We start from the raw sequence: 14,062 nt of genomic DNA, 5'->3' as shown, positions 1-14,062 counted from the left end.
TCGTTATCACCAGGAGAGTGAACGCACCTTCATCCAAATTTGTCCCAAATTGCCGAACGGAAGTAGAATCATAACAGCGTCATGAAGTGTCGTTCACGCATAATTTTAGACGGCGAGAAAATGTTTTCCCCATAATTTCCAGTGATGTGAACGCATCATAAAAGCAGATTCTCAAACAGCTTGTAATGGCCAATTACACTCAAGCCGTCAACCCCTTCAGAATGTGAAGAAAATGGGAGTAGAAGCATGCATAGGTTGTGGACAATAAAAATAACCTTGAGAGCTAGATTGCTTTTAATCAAGTTTTCAATTACAAATGCGCAAAGTAGAAAAAAATATTTTTTTCCAAATACATTTCAAAGGTCTCATTTAACAGCATGTTAAAGAAAATAAAACTTTTAATTGAATAACACACCTAGAACCAGTTTCCTCCAAATATACAACACCACACACTAACCTCATCCATGCACTCAAACCTAAAACCTGGAGATTAACCAGATTAGTTCATTTATTATGTACCAACTAAACCGATCGAAGACAAAAGGGCTGCTACAAGCGTGGTGCAACCTGAAGTGTGAAATGCTCTTCATTTCGGGGGGGGGGGGGGATTTTAAATTTAAAAAGCATTCCTCTCGACCATTGATTGGCTGAAAGAGGGACTGAGAAGAATTCCCACTCTACACAACAGGCATATGACATTGACATTTGACCAATACCCAGGAATGTTCTTTGGGCTGTCACCCAAGTTTCACACCGGCCTGATTTTATCTGCATCAAAACGTCCAATATTGCAATGCAATTTCACACCATGTAGCCCCGGGAATGACCCTGGAAAAATCAGGTCGTTCTGAGCAGGAGGGCTTCCGTCATCCGAGCCTTTCACTGCTGAATACTCCAACAGATCTGGCTTTACTTGGGACACTGTACTTTTAAAAGCACCACCTCATTTCATTCTTGTTCCAAAGCGTTACTTCAATGAAGTCACAAATAGGCTTTGTTCAAATATTTTGACCAGATTCCGGTCAACTAATCATGGGTGAAAAACAAGTAAGCCATAGACATCTTTTAGAATAGCACACAAAAATGTTTTAACCGTCGGAAGTTCTGTATAAATAAAACGGTAAAGATGAAAGAGGGGGTTATTTTGACATCAAAGCAATGAAATATACCTCTGAATTGACAGGTTTAAGCAGTCATGAAAATGTCACACCAACATATGAGATTACAGTGGATGAAGGCTAATGCACGAACCAAAACTTAGCCCTGATATGTTGTTTTTCCCAGATCCCTTCCTGCTTTTCAGCAAGACAACAGCTGACTGCCCCACCTGACATTTCCTGTAATACGAATATTTCTATGGTCTAAAAAATATTATCTATGGATGAAACGTCTGAGGAAAAGAAAAGAAAATACACTTATCCAGATTTTCCTTTATCAGGCATGCACACTTATGACCGTGATATTTCAGATTTGAAAGCTGAAACGAGCAAAAGTGACAAATCAAGGTCATCCAAGTCAAAAGTGCAATACGAAGACTGAAGCTCAAAAATGTAGGCCATTTTAAATTCTAAGACGCGCACGCCCCCACACACATTCGGACTATACCTCCTTGATATCGTGAACATCAAGAGGCAGCTGACTGCATCTCATGAATAGAGTCAAACACTTGACCCTACAGACGGGTGTAGGGTCAAGTGAACACAGCCCGGCTCTCCTTCTGCAACAAACAGAACTGGGAGTTAAGCAGCCATACGGCCTATGGGGTATCCAACAATCTGGCTGATATGCAGATGTTCTTTCCTTCCATCCCGTTTTGATTACATTAAATTCAACAATGTATTAAAAATTACACAAAGAACAAAAAAACACCTGTAAGAAATCTATGGCAGTTGTGGGCCGAATTGTTAAATCTTTAAAAAGTCACAATCTTTCTCAGAAATGTGTACCCTCTGCTCAGCTAGTGAACTATAAACGGTTCAAATGTATTTTGACTAGGGATGAAGTTTCAGTGGGGGGTTGACAAATTATTTAGTATTTGTTGACATACCAAATGCGAGTCATCGTAAAATAAGGTCTCTGTGTGATGGACATGACCTGTTGAGAAACCGCTAAAAGTCTGGCTAGTTACTTTCCCAGAGGTACCAATGATACTTTGTCCCCAAAGTACCTCAAAGCCATATGTAGCAAAGCATGTTCTTTCCCAAATAAAACTTAGAAGCGTGTTTTCTTAAATCAATGAGTGGTTTTTAGTTTGCATAGCCTTGCTTTGAATGAACGACAAACTGAGGTCCGTTTTGCCTGACTTTTGCCCTCGAGAAAATCATCCAATACCGTAACAAGAACAGGTTCACGGTATGGAGTCATAAACAAGCAGTAGACAGTGAGCCATTTTCTTCAAGCTAGCCTTGGATTTGCGGGCATTTATGGGTGAATACAGTCTACAAAACATCCATGGGACGCATCTGACAATAGCTGCGTTTCCATCTAAAAGGTGATGCGAATCTTTAGAAAGTTCGCAAAAAAGTAATTTGAATTAGGTGCGTTTCCATCAAGTTGTTGGAGCGGAATAGGGTGATGACGTTACACGTTGATGTCGGCAGGGTTGCTATGGCCGGTCGTTATGCGGAAATCGGAAAGACTGTCAGTCCTGTGTGTTCAAAGTTCGCTACGTCACAGCTGATTCGCAAAATGTGTTTCCATCTCCCATTTTGCGAATTAACTCTGTTTCGCATTTCTCAAAAACCACCTCAAGCGAGCGGATAAACTTTTTTGCGAATTAGAGGATTTTGATGCGAATTTTGCTGTTTCCATCACCGTTTACTGATTCGATACTTCAAAGTTCGCATTAAATTAGGGGGATTGAAACGCACCTAGCGTCCTGTTCCAGGCCCTACTCGATTCCATCTCACCTAAGGATACCACCTGTCAAGCACAAGAGGAACAGAGAAAAATGATGCAGTGACTGAAACACAACACAAGCCTTGTCTTCCAACTGTAGAAAACATTCTATCGCAACTTTATCATTCAACTCGCACCAACACAACAAATAATTTAGTGAGGGAATCGATAAAACATTTGTCTGGTTTGAAAAGTCAAGAAAACGAGGCGTGTGAACAGCCGATAATGCCATGTTAGAGGTGGTGTCACTTCTCGTTTGAAGACCGTTTTAGGTGCGAGCAGGATACCAATTCTGCCCATAGAAGACATTAGACACTTCCTCGGCTAACTTCAAAAAAGTACCTTCTGATTGGGAACTGCATCAGGTCTCAGTAACTGATTTGGGACTAAGGTATAAGGAAGCACATAATTGTACTCGTCAGGCACGGGGGTGGCTAGAAACTACTGCAGACAACATACCATTACAGGATGTCATAACACCAAACTATCAACTCATTCATTCGAACTTAGGAGGCGGTTACAGCAACTCATTGATCTTGCGCGGCACAATTAGCTAGTTTGGTTTCGGGTTCACAGCGATAGCATTCGTTATGTTTTTTTTCTCGTCCATGTTCGCTTTCAGCACAACAGTCAGCAGTATCGGCTTTCAGACATAATTGGTATACAAGATAGGTAAGAAAAGTAACCGTTATCCCAACTGTTCTGTGTCACATGGCATCTCCCTCATGGCCAGGTATCCTTTAACCTTTTGAGAAGGACCGAGATGGAATAGGCTCTACGACGGGAAACACGCTCCTCTTTTGTCGGGTCGCATTCAAATTCTTGCTCCTAAAGAATAAAAAAAATCAACTATACCCCCCCATATAGTGAGACAACTGTCCATTTTCTTCCAAATTTTAAAGATGCCAAATTCGGCAACACAGTGGGCAAATCGGTGAGCATTGTACAGGTGACCGAGTCTTCTTCCCTCGCATACTGGATCATTGATTTAAAAAAAGCTAGTTTCCAAGTTCCTTTCAGCCGCCCCTAGCTGCAGAGGAGGTCGTCCAGGGCCAGCGTTGGAATCTTGTCAAAGTCATAGGCGTCAAACAAGTCACTGATTCCCTGCCCCTCGCCGAGGCCCAAGAGGTAGTCGTCCTGGTCTAGGTTGGGGGGGCCCAGGTTCAGGAAGGGCCCCAGGGCTCCCCCGAGGGCCCCTAAGGCAAGCGGGATCTGGTCTTCAGTTTGCTGCAGAAGACTGGTGAAGGGGGAGGAGATGGGGGACAGTGTCGTGACGGAGACCGCCTCGTTCGAGGGGGGGGGAGGTGCGAGGGAGTTGCCGCCGGAAGTGGTTTTGGAATTGATGGGTTCTGGAAGCACAAGCAAAAGACAAGGCATTTCCCAAATGAGTCCCAAATCCTGGGTCTGATAAGCATGGAGGTTGTACAGCCGCCAAAGATACTCTTACTGCGATTTCTGAAGGACCCTTTTGATACTAGATGCTGGTGAGTGAATGTCACGTGTTCTGGTGGGCCAGTGATAACCATTCGCTCATCCGCTCATTTAGCATTTAACAACAGCAGGTCATTGCAGACATATGTATGTACCCATCCGGTCATTGGCAGGTGACTACCCGGTCCACTTGGTAGTCAGAGGTAGCCGTATTTCACCACCCACCTTGAACAACCTTGACGAAGGGGGAGTTTCCGTTGATGTCCACGTTGCCGTTCTTGACTGGACTCTTGGGGTCGTTTTCCTCATCAGGACACAACAGAACTTCTATAGGGCCCTTCGTACTCGTCAGATGGATGGAGAGGCTCTGGAAGGGAGACCATGATGAGATGTTACGTTAGTCACCTGGGCCCAGCTTTTCAAAAGTAATCCAGTTGAATTTCGGATCACGGATTGTATAAAATCTTGGAAATTCGTTTTTCAATTCAAAAGAGGGATTCCGAAATAAAATCTGATCATGTAATCCGATGTTACATATGATATGGATCAAACCTGCCCTTTGGGTTTTTCAAAAGTTTGAACTCGGTTTGGGATCTATTTGATCCAAAAAAACTGGATTATCCTGGATTCAGTTGGTTATCCTGAAATTTGGTATTTGGATCACAGTGTTTCAATCCAATGTTCCTTTAAAAACTGACATATAAGTAAGATGGATCAGGTGATCCTGAATAGCAAAACATGGGATTTCAAACTCTGGATCAATATGATCCCGATTTTTTTTTTTTAAAGACTGGGATGTAACCCTGGATATCAAAGTTTAATCAAACAACAGACTGGTGAGAGCATGCAATGTATGCATTTGGCAATAGAGTAAGCTTAAGATTTAACAAACAAGAGCACCCATGGGTTTCACCTAACAGCTACAAACAGCCTTGTTACCCTTCAGTGGTTTATTCTTCAAATGCTGTCCAAGAACATTACACGAGAAAAAAAAAAAAAAAGGGACCTTTCAAGGAACTAAATGTGTCACTTTTTCAAACGCTACTCTGCATCAAGTCTAAACCCTCCCACCCTTTCCAAATCCTTCGGATATCTCATGCATTTCCAAAGGCAGTGGATGCAACACAAGACGCTATACATCTGCCCAGGACAGTGCGTTTACATACCTCCTCAGGGTCTGGAACCTCCAGCTTGGTTTCACTAGGAGCTTTAACCACTATAACCGTCTGGTCCCGGAGGTTTCCCAGTTCCCTGATGTCCTGGTAGGTGACATAGGCTAACGTGCGTGGAATCAAGGAGTAACAACGGTGTCAGATCAGTGCGTGCGCATGCGTATTGACGACGATATATCGTTTCTCTTTCGTCTGATAAATGTACTTATTGTAAGTTGCTTTGGATAAAAGCGTCTGCTAAATGCCCTAAATGCAAATCTAAATGTGCGCCCACACCTGACCATTGTCTTGAAATACAATGCATCTTACCGAGGCTAAGTTAATTAATATTTCATGATGAGCTCACATGTTGAAAACATTGTTGTACCCGTTCTGGATAGTTTAAACTAGGGATGCACCATAAATTCAGCCACTGAAATGTTTGCCCGAAAATGGCCCAAAACATAATTTTCGGTTTCGGCCGGAGGAGTAAAAAGGCCAAAAAGGTTTCTATTTTTGATGATGTGAGAAAAAAAAAAAGCAACCAGTGTGGAATGAGCCGGGTGCGCTTCATCAAAAGAGAGATTAAAAAAGAGCCGCACGTAAGTTTGTTAAGAACTAAATGACAATACACAGATGAAAAATGAGCCGAGCGCACCTGTTAAAACGAATAAATGAAAAAGAGCAAAAGCCACATTCAGTATGTTCGGTTTCGGCCAAGAATTTTCATTTCGGTGCATCCCTAGTTTTAACGGAACGTGAAGCATTTGGATCAATAGAAAGTTATTAGCAACCCATTGTCAACCAAGAGTTAATAAGGTTTGATGCACCAAATATGACTCAACAGTATCGTCACACACATTGCATTTTCAAATCTGCAAACATAAATTCCTCGGATAGATTGAAGAAAATTGATAAACCTTCAGAAAGCACGAACAACGCTCCAGATTTTTTGACGGATGCGCTTCATGGCTCAAGGCTGTTTTTTTTTTCCTTTTTGTAATGTCACAAAATGAAAAGGATATTTTTGGTTGTTTGGCATCTCGCTCATATGCCGCACATCCAGGCTGCATCTCTGGATGAGCTGCTCCAGCCTCTGCTCCTCTTCCCCCAGGGCAGAGACCTCAGACGTCAGCCGCTGCCTTTGACTCAAGGCACCGTCCACCTCAGACAGACTGCAGCCCCTGGACAAGAGACAAAATGGAGATGTTACGGGCCATCCCAGGAACCGCCGATACGGCTTAGTGGCTGTCTATACGGATTCTAGTACTATTTTTGGCTCGACTAATTTTCCTTACTTTGCCATGGTTGGATACTAACCAACTGCCTATATGTCTCGATTGGCATTAAGGAATTCAAACATAAATGATTACACACTTTGATAGGTATGAGCTTTGGTATATAGGATAAACTGGCACAAAAAACGAGAAGTATAGTCATGTCTTATTCTTTTTTTAGTTGTTTACAAACTTACCAATTCGTTGGAATTCTAACAGTGGCTTTTCAAGACATATTTGGCTTGTTCACATAGGTACGCCCTGATACCAACAACTACACAATAGTGTGGCAAGTGACTGGCCACCACATGACCAAAATGTGATGACTGACACTCCAGGTCTTAGATACCCACATTAAAATCGAGGGCTAAAAATGCCATCTTTGGATACTTTTCCAAATGGCCAATTAGTGCATTTTAAAAGAGCCCGTCCATGCATTTGCTGTCATGGGGATTTGCAAATCATTCATTCAGTAATCCATGCAGGAATCAAACATATGCAGGAACTTGACAACACTGAAGGAAACCGTATGGGACGGACAGGGGTCGGACGGACTTACATCCACTGGATATTGTTCTTGGATTTCTTCTTTATCAGGTGAATTCCCTCCAACACGTTGGTGATGTCATACAGTCGTCTTTTCTGAACCTGAATGCGGTAACGAGGCGATAACCAATGTAATGTAAATACATGCAATACAGCGGCCAATGGCAGCAGGCTTTGCATCTCGTACATTAATCTTAATACATGCAGACTACTGGTTAAACCTTTCCCACAATAATGCAGACAATAAAGAAAGATGTGCTCTATTTATACATTTGTATAATACTTTTGCTACCAAAAATGTGTAACATAATCTACTCATTTGAGGTTGAAACAATGACAGTGACTTACAATATTTAGACGGCCCTAATAAGAAAACTTTTACATTTAGTTGAGCAATAATAATAAAATTGTATTTATAGTGCTCTTTTCATCTCAAAGATCTCAAAGGGCTAGAGGTTAAAAAACAAATAAAAACAGCAGTTTTGTAAAAAATAAATAAAAAGGCAATAAATGCCCCTTCTGCTGTGACCTATGAACCCACCTGCAGAGTCTCAGCTGCTTGGTTGAGATCCAGAACGCCATCCGACGACTGAGCGAGCAGCTCCACAAATTTCTTTGTGAGCAGACCCAGAGAGGTATCATAGCGGGTCTTTTCCGTCGGAGACTTTGGAACTAGAACGCAAAAAATGGTGAGCGGGAAACGTGGACAAGTGGTTTAGTTGTGTACACAAGTGTAAACATTACAGTCACCGAAGAGACATGCACAAAATGCAAGACTAAAATTTGTTAATGACCATTTTAGGGATACGACTATTGCAATATCATTGTCAAAACATGAGTGACATAAAGTGTCCCGCATTGTGGGCAATCTTAAACAGGAAACTGGGCCGGAAACAAGAACCTGAAGGGGCATAGTGATGTCTTATTTTCTGTTTCATTAGGGAGATATTTTACTGACAGGAAATGATTTGCGTGAGTAACTGAGTGAATAAAAAGTCCCCTCCTAGGATTTCAGCAGGGTATGTTGAGAAGCCAGTGTGACACATTTGGATTTCAAACCTTTAGACCCTTTTTAACAGTTTGGTAGGGGAGGTCGGGGATTTGTTGCCAATTCAGGCCTAGAGATCACTGCGCCAAGCAACAGGATTGGTTGACCACATTAAGTGTAAGAAAGTGAGTGAATCACCCTTTTCACCCAGATTTGAGGTTGCCTGAAAATCAAACATTGGATATTGATCTCAAGTCTGACTTGTGAAAAAATGACAATCCAGGCCAAATAAGTAACCTAGTGTTCTTGGCTTTACCGATTAAGAGTCATTAGAACATACAGAATGGAATTATGCATAATAAGTAAAAAGTTCCCAATTATCAGGTTCTACTATCCAACGTTCAACAATGAAATGCCTCTAAATGTAACCTAGGGTCAAGATGATATCTGCAAGAGGGAGATTTAGATGGTGTATGCTGCCATCTACTGTACTAGTCATGAGAAACCAAGATAAAATACTCAGGCAGCCATTTTAAAAAAGCAGTCTGCTGAGGCTCTATGTTAACATTAACATTTAGTCTTTCCGCCCCAACCTTTCATCTATAGAAACCCTCAAGTGAGGTTTTGAACAATCAAAGTATGAATGCAATGTCGGGGAAACTACAAAAATTCATTAAGTACAACCAAGTACAGAAAATAAGCTAAACGGAGTGCAGAGTAACTACAAGAATAAGAAATAAGGCTGGGTTTCTAATTATACAATCGAATGTGCCGTCACGTACTCAGAAGTCGATGCAAAGCATCAAAGATACAAGCCTATATACCCCCCCCCCCCCCCCCCCCCCCCCCCCAACACACACAGACAGACACACAGTAGCAGATTCTTCGTACTTCTTTGCGGCTTTAGGTGTTTCCCATTGGCCACTGATGCAGCTCTTCCTCTGGGTGTCTTGGCTGGTTCTGCTAGATACTGGTGATCCGAATCGTCCAGTGCCAACCGCCTCTTCGCCTGTAAAAAAAGGTCACAAAACGTCCACACAATAAACACAAATATCTATAGTATAGACATCTATATCAAAATACACTGTCCCGTCTACCCAGGTGTTTAGGACAAGTTGGAATATATCACGATTGCTACTCTTGCAACTATAATAGTCATAACTGCCAGCGAGTAGTGCCCATGTCCTGCTATTTTTTGACACAATTTAGTTCAGGATTCATGCAGGCCACATGTCAAGAGCACCAATCGAGCTCATGGCAAACCTGGTTATGATTGTGCATGAATCATAACCTTGATTAAATTGATTATAGACAACGGACAGAGCATATAAATGAATGCACATGTAATAACCATGTAATGCACGTTTGAATGAAACCTGGATTCGTAAGGTTAATGAATGCCACGAATAGAGGACTCCTTGGACATGTGGCGTTCATGTGCTCACCACCCTAATAGGCATTCATGCGATCACCCCCCTAAGCCCAATAGCCATATGTGTATCTCAGCTAGAACAAATAGGCTTAAATGTGAAATCTTTGTTAAGGCCAATCAGAAACATGCATTTGATTTTCCATGTGTCAAATTGGTAACAATGTATTGCACAGTTATTAGGTTAGGTAATGGCAAGATTGTACACCCCAGGAGTTCTCCATTTTGTTAAACCGCAGACCAATGAATTCACCTACCTTAAATAGAATTTTAAAAGTAGGTCATCAAGCCTGACTTCCTGTATTATTCGAATATGGCCTGGGCCATGACAGGCAGTAGGAAGGTTTGAATATTGGGGACTTTATAGTCCATGATTGGTACAGGACATGTAGACGATTTATGGTTTCAAAATTATAATGAAAGGACTTCCATTTTAAATGTGAACGGGGGGCAAGAGACCATTTCGTACCCAATGCTTTCATATTCAGAATTGAAAGAATTTAGGAGGCTCTTAATCACAAACAAGTCAAAATGTAGATAGAACCTGTCATCATTCTGATAAAAGCAGACGAGACGTTTTTCAAAGTAGGCGACTTTAAAGACTCCAAACCCTAAAGTACTCCAACTTTGCATGAAGCCCATGTGAAGTCACTTTCCGATGCCAGCATCACAAAAACTTTATGATCAAGACCAAGGCCATGTCTGTGCCTCTCAACTATGCATAAGCTACTACTGGGCTTGCAAGCTAACTCGTTTTTTTTTCTTTTTTTATACACGTCCCTCCATCCAAGTTGGATGCATCTTCCGAGACGACTGCAGAACACAAATCTAAAAGTACTCGAGAAACCGCAGTGAATCTGCAGTGTTAGCTTATGCACTCGTGGGTCATTTTTGCATCATGTATATAACGTAAGCTAGCTAGATTAATGCTGGAGCTAGTCGCCAACCACCCCACCAATCTCCCTTCCCCCCCAACAAGACAGTAACAACAGGACTAGGCCACCGCTAGTCATCTCCGGGCTTTACAGCCGTCTGATCGCCAGGGCTGAAGCCCACCTCGAGGCACAGTCAAGTTAGCATTGTGTGCCTTTACGTGTAGCTTCATCCACAAAGTTACCCAACTTCACGGTGACCATCGCGTCGATCACGTCGTAGAAGCACTTTGTTAAGTGAGCTAACAGCAGTTAGCCACATCGCTAACTGAGTAAGCTTCTCCAAAACGAGTCCTGTGGACGGAGGGGCTAAGTAGCTAGCCGTTGAGACGAGCTCGGCTAACCTTAGCAGGCTACATTTGTTTCTTTATGGCTAGACAAAACTTCAACAAGCTGGTTCATTTACCGGTGGTCTTCCTAAAGCGGGTCGCTGTCCCGATCCATTGATTGCAGCTTGTTGTGGAGTTGAGTAAAGGTTGTTTATCTGAGGCTCTGATAAACATACATTGGAGGTCTGAGTGATGTTGCAAGGCGGAGGGGTAGTTATTATTTGGAAATAAGTTGTGTTGGATAAAGCGGGGTTAAGTCGATCTGAGAGGGTTGTTAAAATGATATTATTGTCCAGAGCAGAGCTTCCGACCCCCGCTAAAAACACTTTGTCCGGAGCCGAGGAGATCCCTCTTCTCATCTTGGTAGGACTCGGGTAACCCTTCTGCCTCCGTTCTTTTAAACACGTTTCACAGCTAATCGGCTGCAAAAATATAAAAAATAATCAGACCGAAGTTCAGATGGGAATCTGATTTATCGGCTGTTAATGCGTATTTTTCGATAGGCAATTGCATTTAGGCAGATGCAACGGATTATAAAGTAGCTCAACTCTCGACTCCTCCGTCTAGAAATGGCTTCAGGAAACGGACTGATGAATGAAGGGATACGGTTTACGCGCTCAAGAGCTCCCGCGAAACTCAGATTTCCCGGGAGTTTTTCAAAAATAATGTACAGGTCGAACGCGATTGGCCGTTCAGAGCCGCGACACCGCCTTTATTGATGCAGCTCTGGCCAATGGCGGCCGAGCGTTCACTGCGCCACGTGTTCATTGGGTGGTTGTAAACAGGCCGCGTCACTCTGGTCACGCGTGTGTGTTTCTGACAGCTCGGTAGATGGTGCCCTAAACTAACTTTACACCACAAGGAGATTATATGATGTGTGGGTTGTGTGTCACTCCGATGGTCACTGATATAACATACATGTAATATCATTGACTTTTAAAAGTCATTACATTTTTCCCTTTCTGAATTGGTTCTATGTGGCCAATATGATAACATCTTTCGTGTGTGTGCGTGCGTGTGTGCGTTTATGTGTGTCTGTGGGGGTCTGTGTGACTGTGTGTTATCTCGTTGACAGGATGAACCACACACACATTACTCTGACCCCCAGACCATCATGTGCAGCCTATGACTGAAGTGTCTGTTAAACCCGGGAACGCGATTCAAAATTGAGTTGTGCTACATCATCGTATCTCTGCGGTCCTGACTCCCATTTTCTAAGAGTGAGCTCCACGTTTTCGGTCATTTGGATGAAGGTTTGACTATGGGCGGGGAGGGCGCCGGTAGATCAAACGGAGAGATCCGGTCAGAGTGGCGGCCTGAACGACCACTGAGAGCCGAGGCGCGGACAGAGAGAGCGAGATCGAGGGAAACAGAGTGAGAGAGGGCTCCAGAGTACCACAGTCACTTAAAGGACGGTTTCACTTGTCCCCTTGGCGCCTCTGACAACCTCCTGCACAAATAAATTAATTAAACGATACGACACCCAATGTAGACGGATTCAAAGTAATATCTATAGGGGCTGAATGAAGCGATAAGCAAAGGTGGGTACCGTTTATTATCACTCAACTCAACCGTGGAGTGTTTTTGAGGAGAGGATGCAGGATGGGCGACCGGGTGGACGCGGCGTTTAAGACTACTGGATCAAAGCTGCTCCTGCCTGTCAGTGAATTCTTCGGGTTTCCTCTCGATCAAGTGGGTATCTGTTTCTACTTTTCTTTTGCTAGCAACAAAAGTGTTGAAAACTTTCTCCTGCCCTCGTGTTTTTGTAAAAATGCAGTCATTTTGAGCCAGCTCTGCTTCAGATCACTGTTATTACCAACAACTAGTGCTTCAGGTCTGCTTCTGATAGTAAATTGTGATAATCTCTCAGGCACCCGCCCATGGATCTAATTCAATTGAAAATCTGCACCCTAACACTTTACATTTAAAGAAAAGCCCAACATCATATCTCCCCAGCCCTGGCTAAGAGAAGGGGGGTCAACACCCTGACCATTTTTCATTCGTCAGCCTAAACTTTTTTATTTTCCTAAATCCATACAGGTCAACTTTTTAGCCTGTCAGGTGTTTGCTCTTGCGGCTGCCTTCTGGTTCCGTCTCTACCTCGGGCCCCGCCACGCCAGTCCCCTGCTCAGGCATGCCGTGGCTATACTGTTTGGCGTTGCCTTTGTCATCTTCTGCTTTGGCTGGTGAGTTGTTTCTTATTAGACCACAGCAAGGCGACTAGGCGACCTAAAACCAAACTATTGTCATAATTAGATTTTATTATTATTATTAATTATATGCATCCTTCTAAATCCAAAACAGAAATTGTAAAATTGTGTGTGCGTTTCTGTGTGTGTGCTTCTGTGACTGTGCGTGGTGCTGCATGCGTGTCCCTCCCTTCCAGGTATTCAGTCCATATAGTAATCCTCGTTATGCTGAGCTACACGGTCATCATCACATCGGACATCAGTAACGTACACCGGTAAGATCTTGTGAATGAAGTGGTGAATGTAGGAAAACCACACGCGGCACAGAGCACGGCTGTCTTCCAGTGGAACTCGTTTGACAGGCATGAAGGCCATAACGTCTGCATGACTGGGACAGAGGAGAAGATGTTGTCTGGTTGAGTTCATACTGGTTCATTGAGTCTCAAAGGGCCCACTTTCCGTTGAAATCTATTTTAGAGATGGTGTTCGGGGCTGCTATCATGCCTAGCAGTGCATATAGTGTAATATCAAAGTTTTAATTTAAGTGGTAGTCAGCACAAAATGAAGGACAATCTAAACAGAAATAATTCTTGAGCTTAGACCAATCCAATCTGAGCCGGCGGTTACAATTAAACCAATGCAATGTCTTCATGTGAAGGATATCTTTATTTGTATGTAAGTACATCACCCATGAGTCGTTCTTTTAAATATCTCCACTCACATCTCCCTGAGGGCTGCCTTTGTGCCTTTGGTCGAAAGTGGGTACTTGACGCCAAAAGGTGCAGTCCCCGAACAAAGAAAAAGATCCAGCCAGTGATAGCCAGACTTTCTATGTGTGGTTCCCATTTTCTTTCTCATGTTTTATATCCTTTTAATCTTGTGTCAAATAGTA

At 42.9% G+C, this 14,062-nt stretch overlaps 2 protein-coding genes across 2 annotated transcripts in view; one reads left to right on the top strand and one right to left on the bottom strand.

The window, feature by feature from the left end:
• Positions 1 to 276: 276 nt before the first annotated feature.
• On the bottom strand, positions 277 to 11,596 carry LOC115553398 (transcription factor E2F3). Its single transcript, XM_030369578.1, has 8 exons — positions 11,059 to 11,596; positions 9,183 to 9,300; positions 7,845 to 7,975; positions 7,317 to 7,405; positions 6,506 to 6,664; positions 5,496 to 5,610; positions 4,555 to 4,696; positions 277 to 4,247 (listed from the first exon to the last, which is right to left on the bottom strand). Exons 1-8 carry the CDS (start codon positions 11,338 to 11,340, stop codon positions 3,925 to 3,927), a joined length of 1,359 nt encoding a protein of 452 aa, XP_030225438.1. The 5' UTR covers positions 11,341 to 11,596; the 3' UTR covers positions 277 to 3,924.
• Positions 11,597 to 12,075: 479 nt separating this feature from the next.
• Positions 12,076 to 14,062, top strand: part of mboat1 (membrane bound O-acyltransferase domain containing 1) — a 13,002-nt gene continuing 11,015 nt past the window's right edge. Inside the window, exons 1-3 of the mRNA XM_030369577.1 lie at positions 12,076 to 12,673; positions 13,022 to 13,167; positions 13,368 to 13,445. Of these exons, the coding sequence (XP_030225437.1) occupies positions 12,584 to 12,673; positions 13,022 to 13,167; positions 13,368 to 13,445 (314 nt within the window). The 5' untranslated portion in view covers positions 12,076 to 12,583. The remainder of the gene's footprint in view (positions 12,674 to 13,021; positions 13,168 to 13,367; positions 13,446 to 14,062) is intronic.

This window comes from Gadus morhua, chromosome 11, assembly GCF_902167405.1.
Source record: "Gadus morhua chromosome 11, gadMor3.0, whole genome shotgun sequence".
Classification (NCBI taxonomy): Eukaryota; Metazoa; Chordata; class Actinopteri; order Gadiformes; family Gadidae; genus Gadus; species Gadus morhua.
The sequence above is the reverse complement of the archived record's forward strand: the minus strand, read 5'-3'. Positions and strand labels throughout refer to the sequence as shown.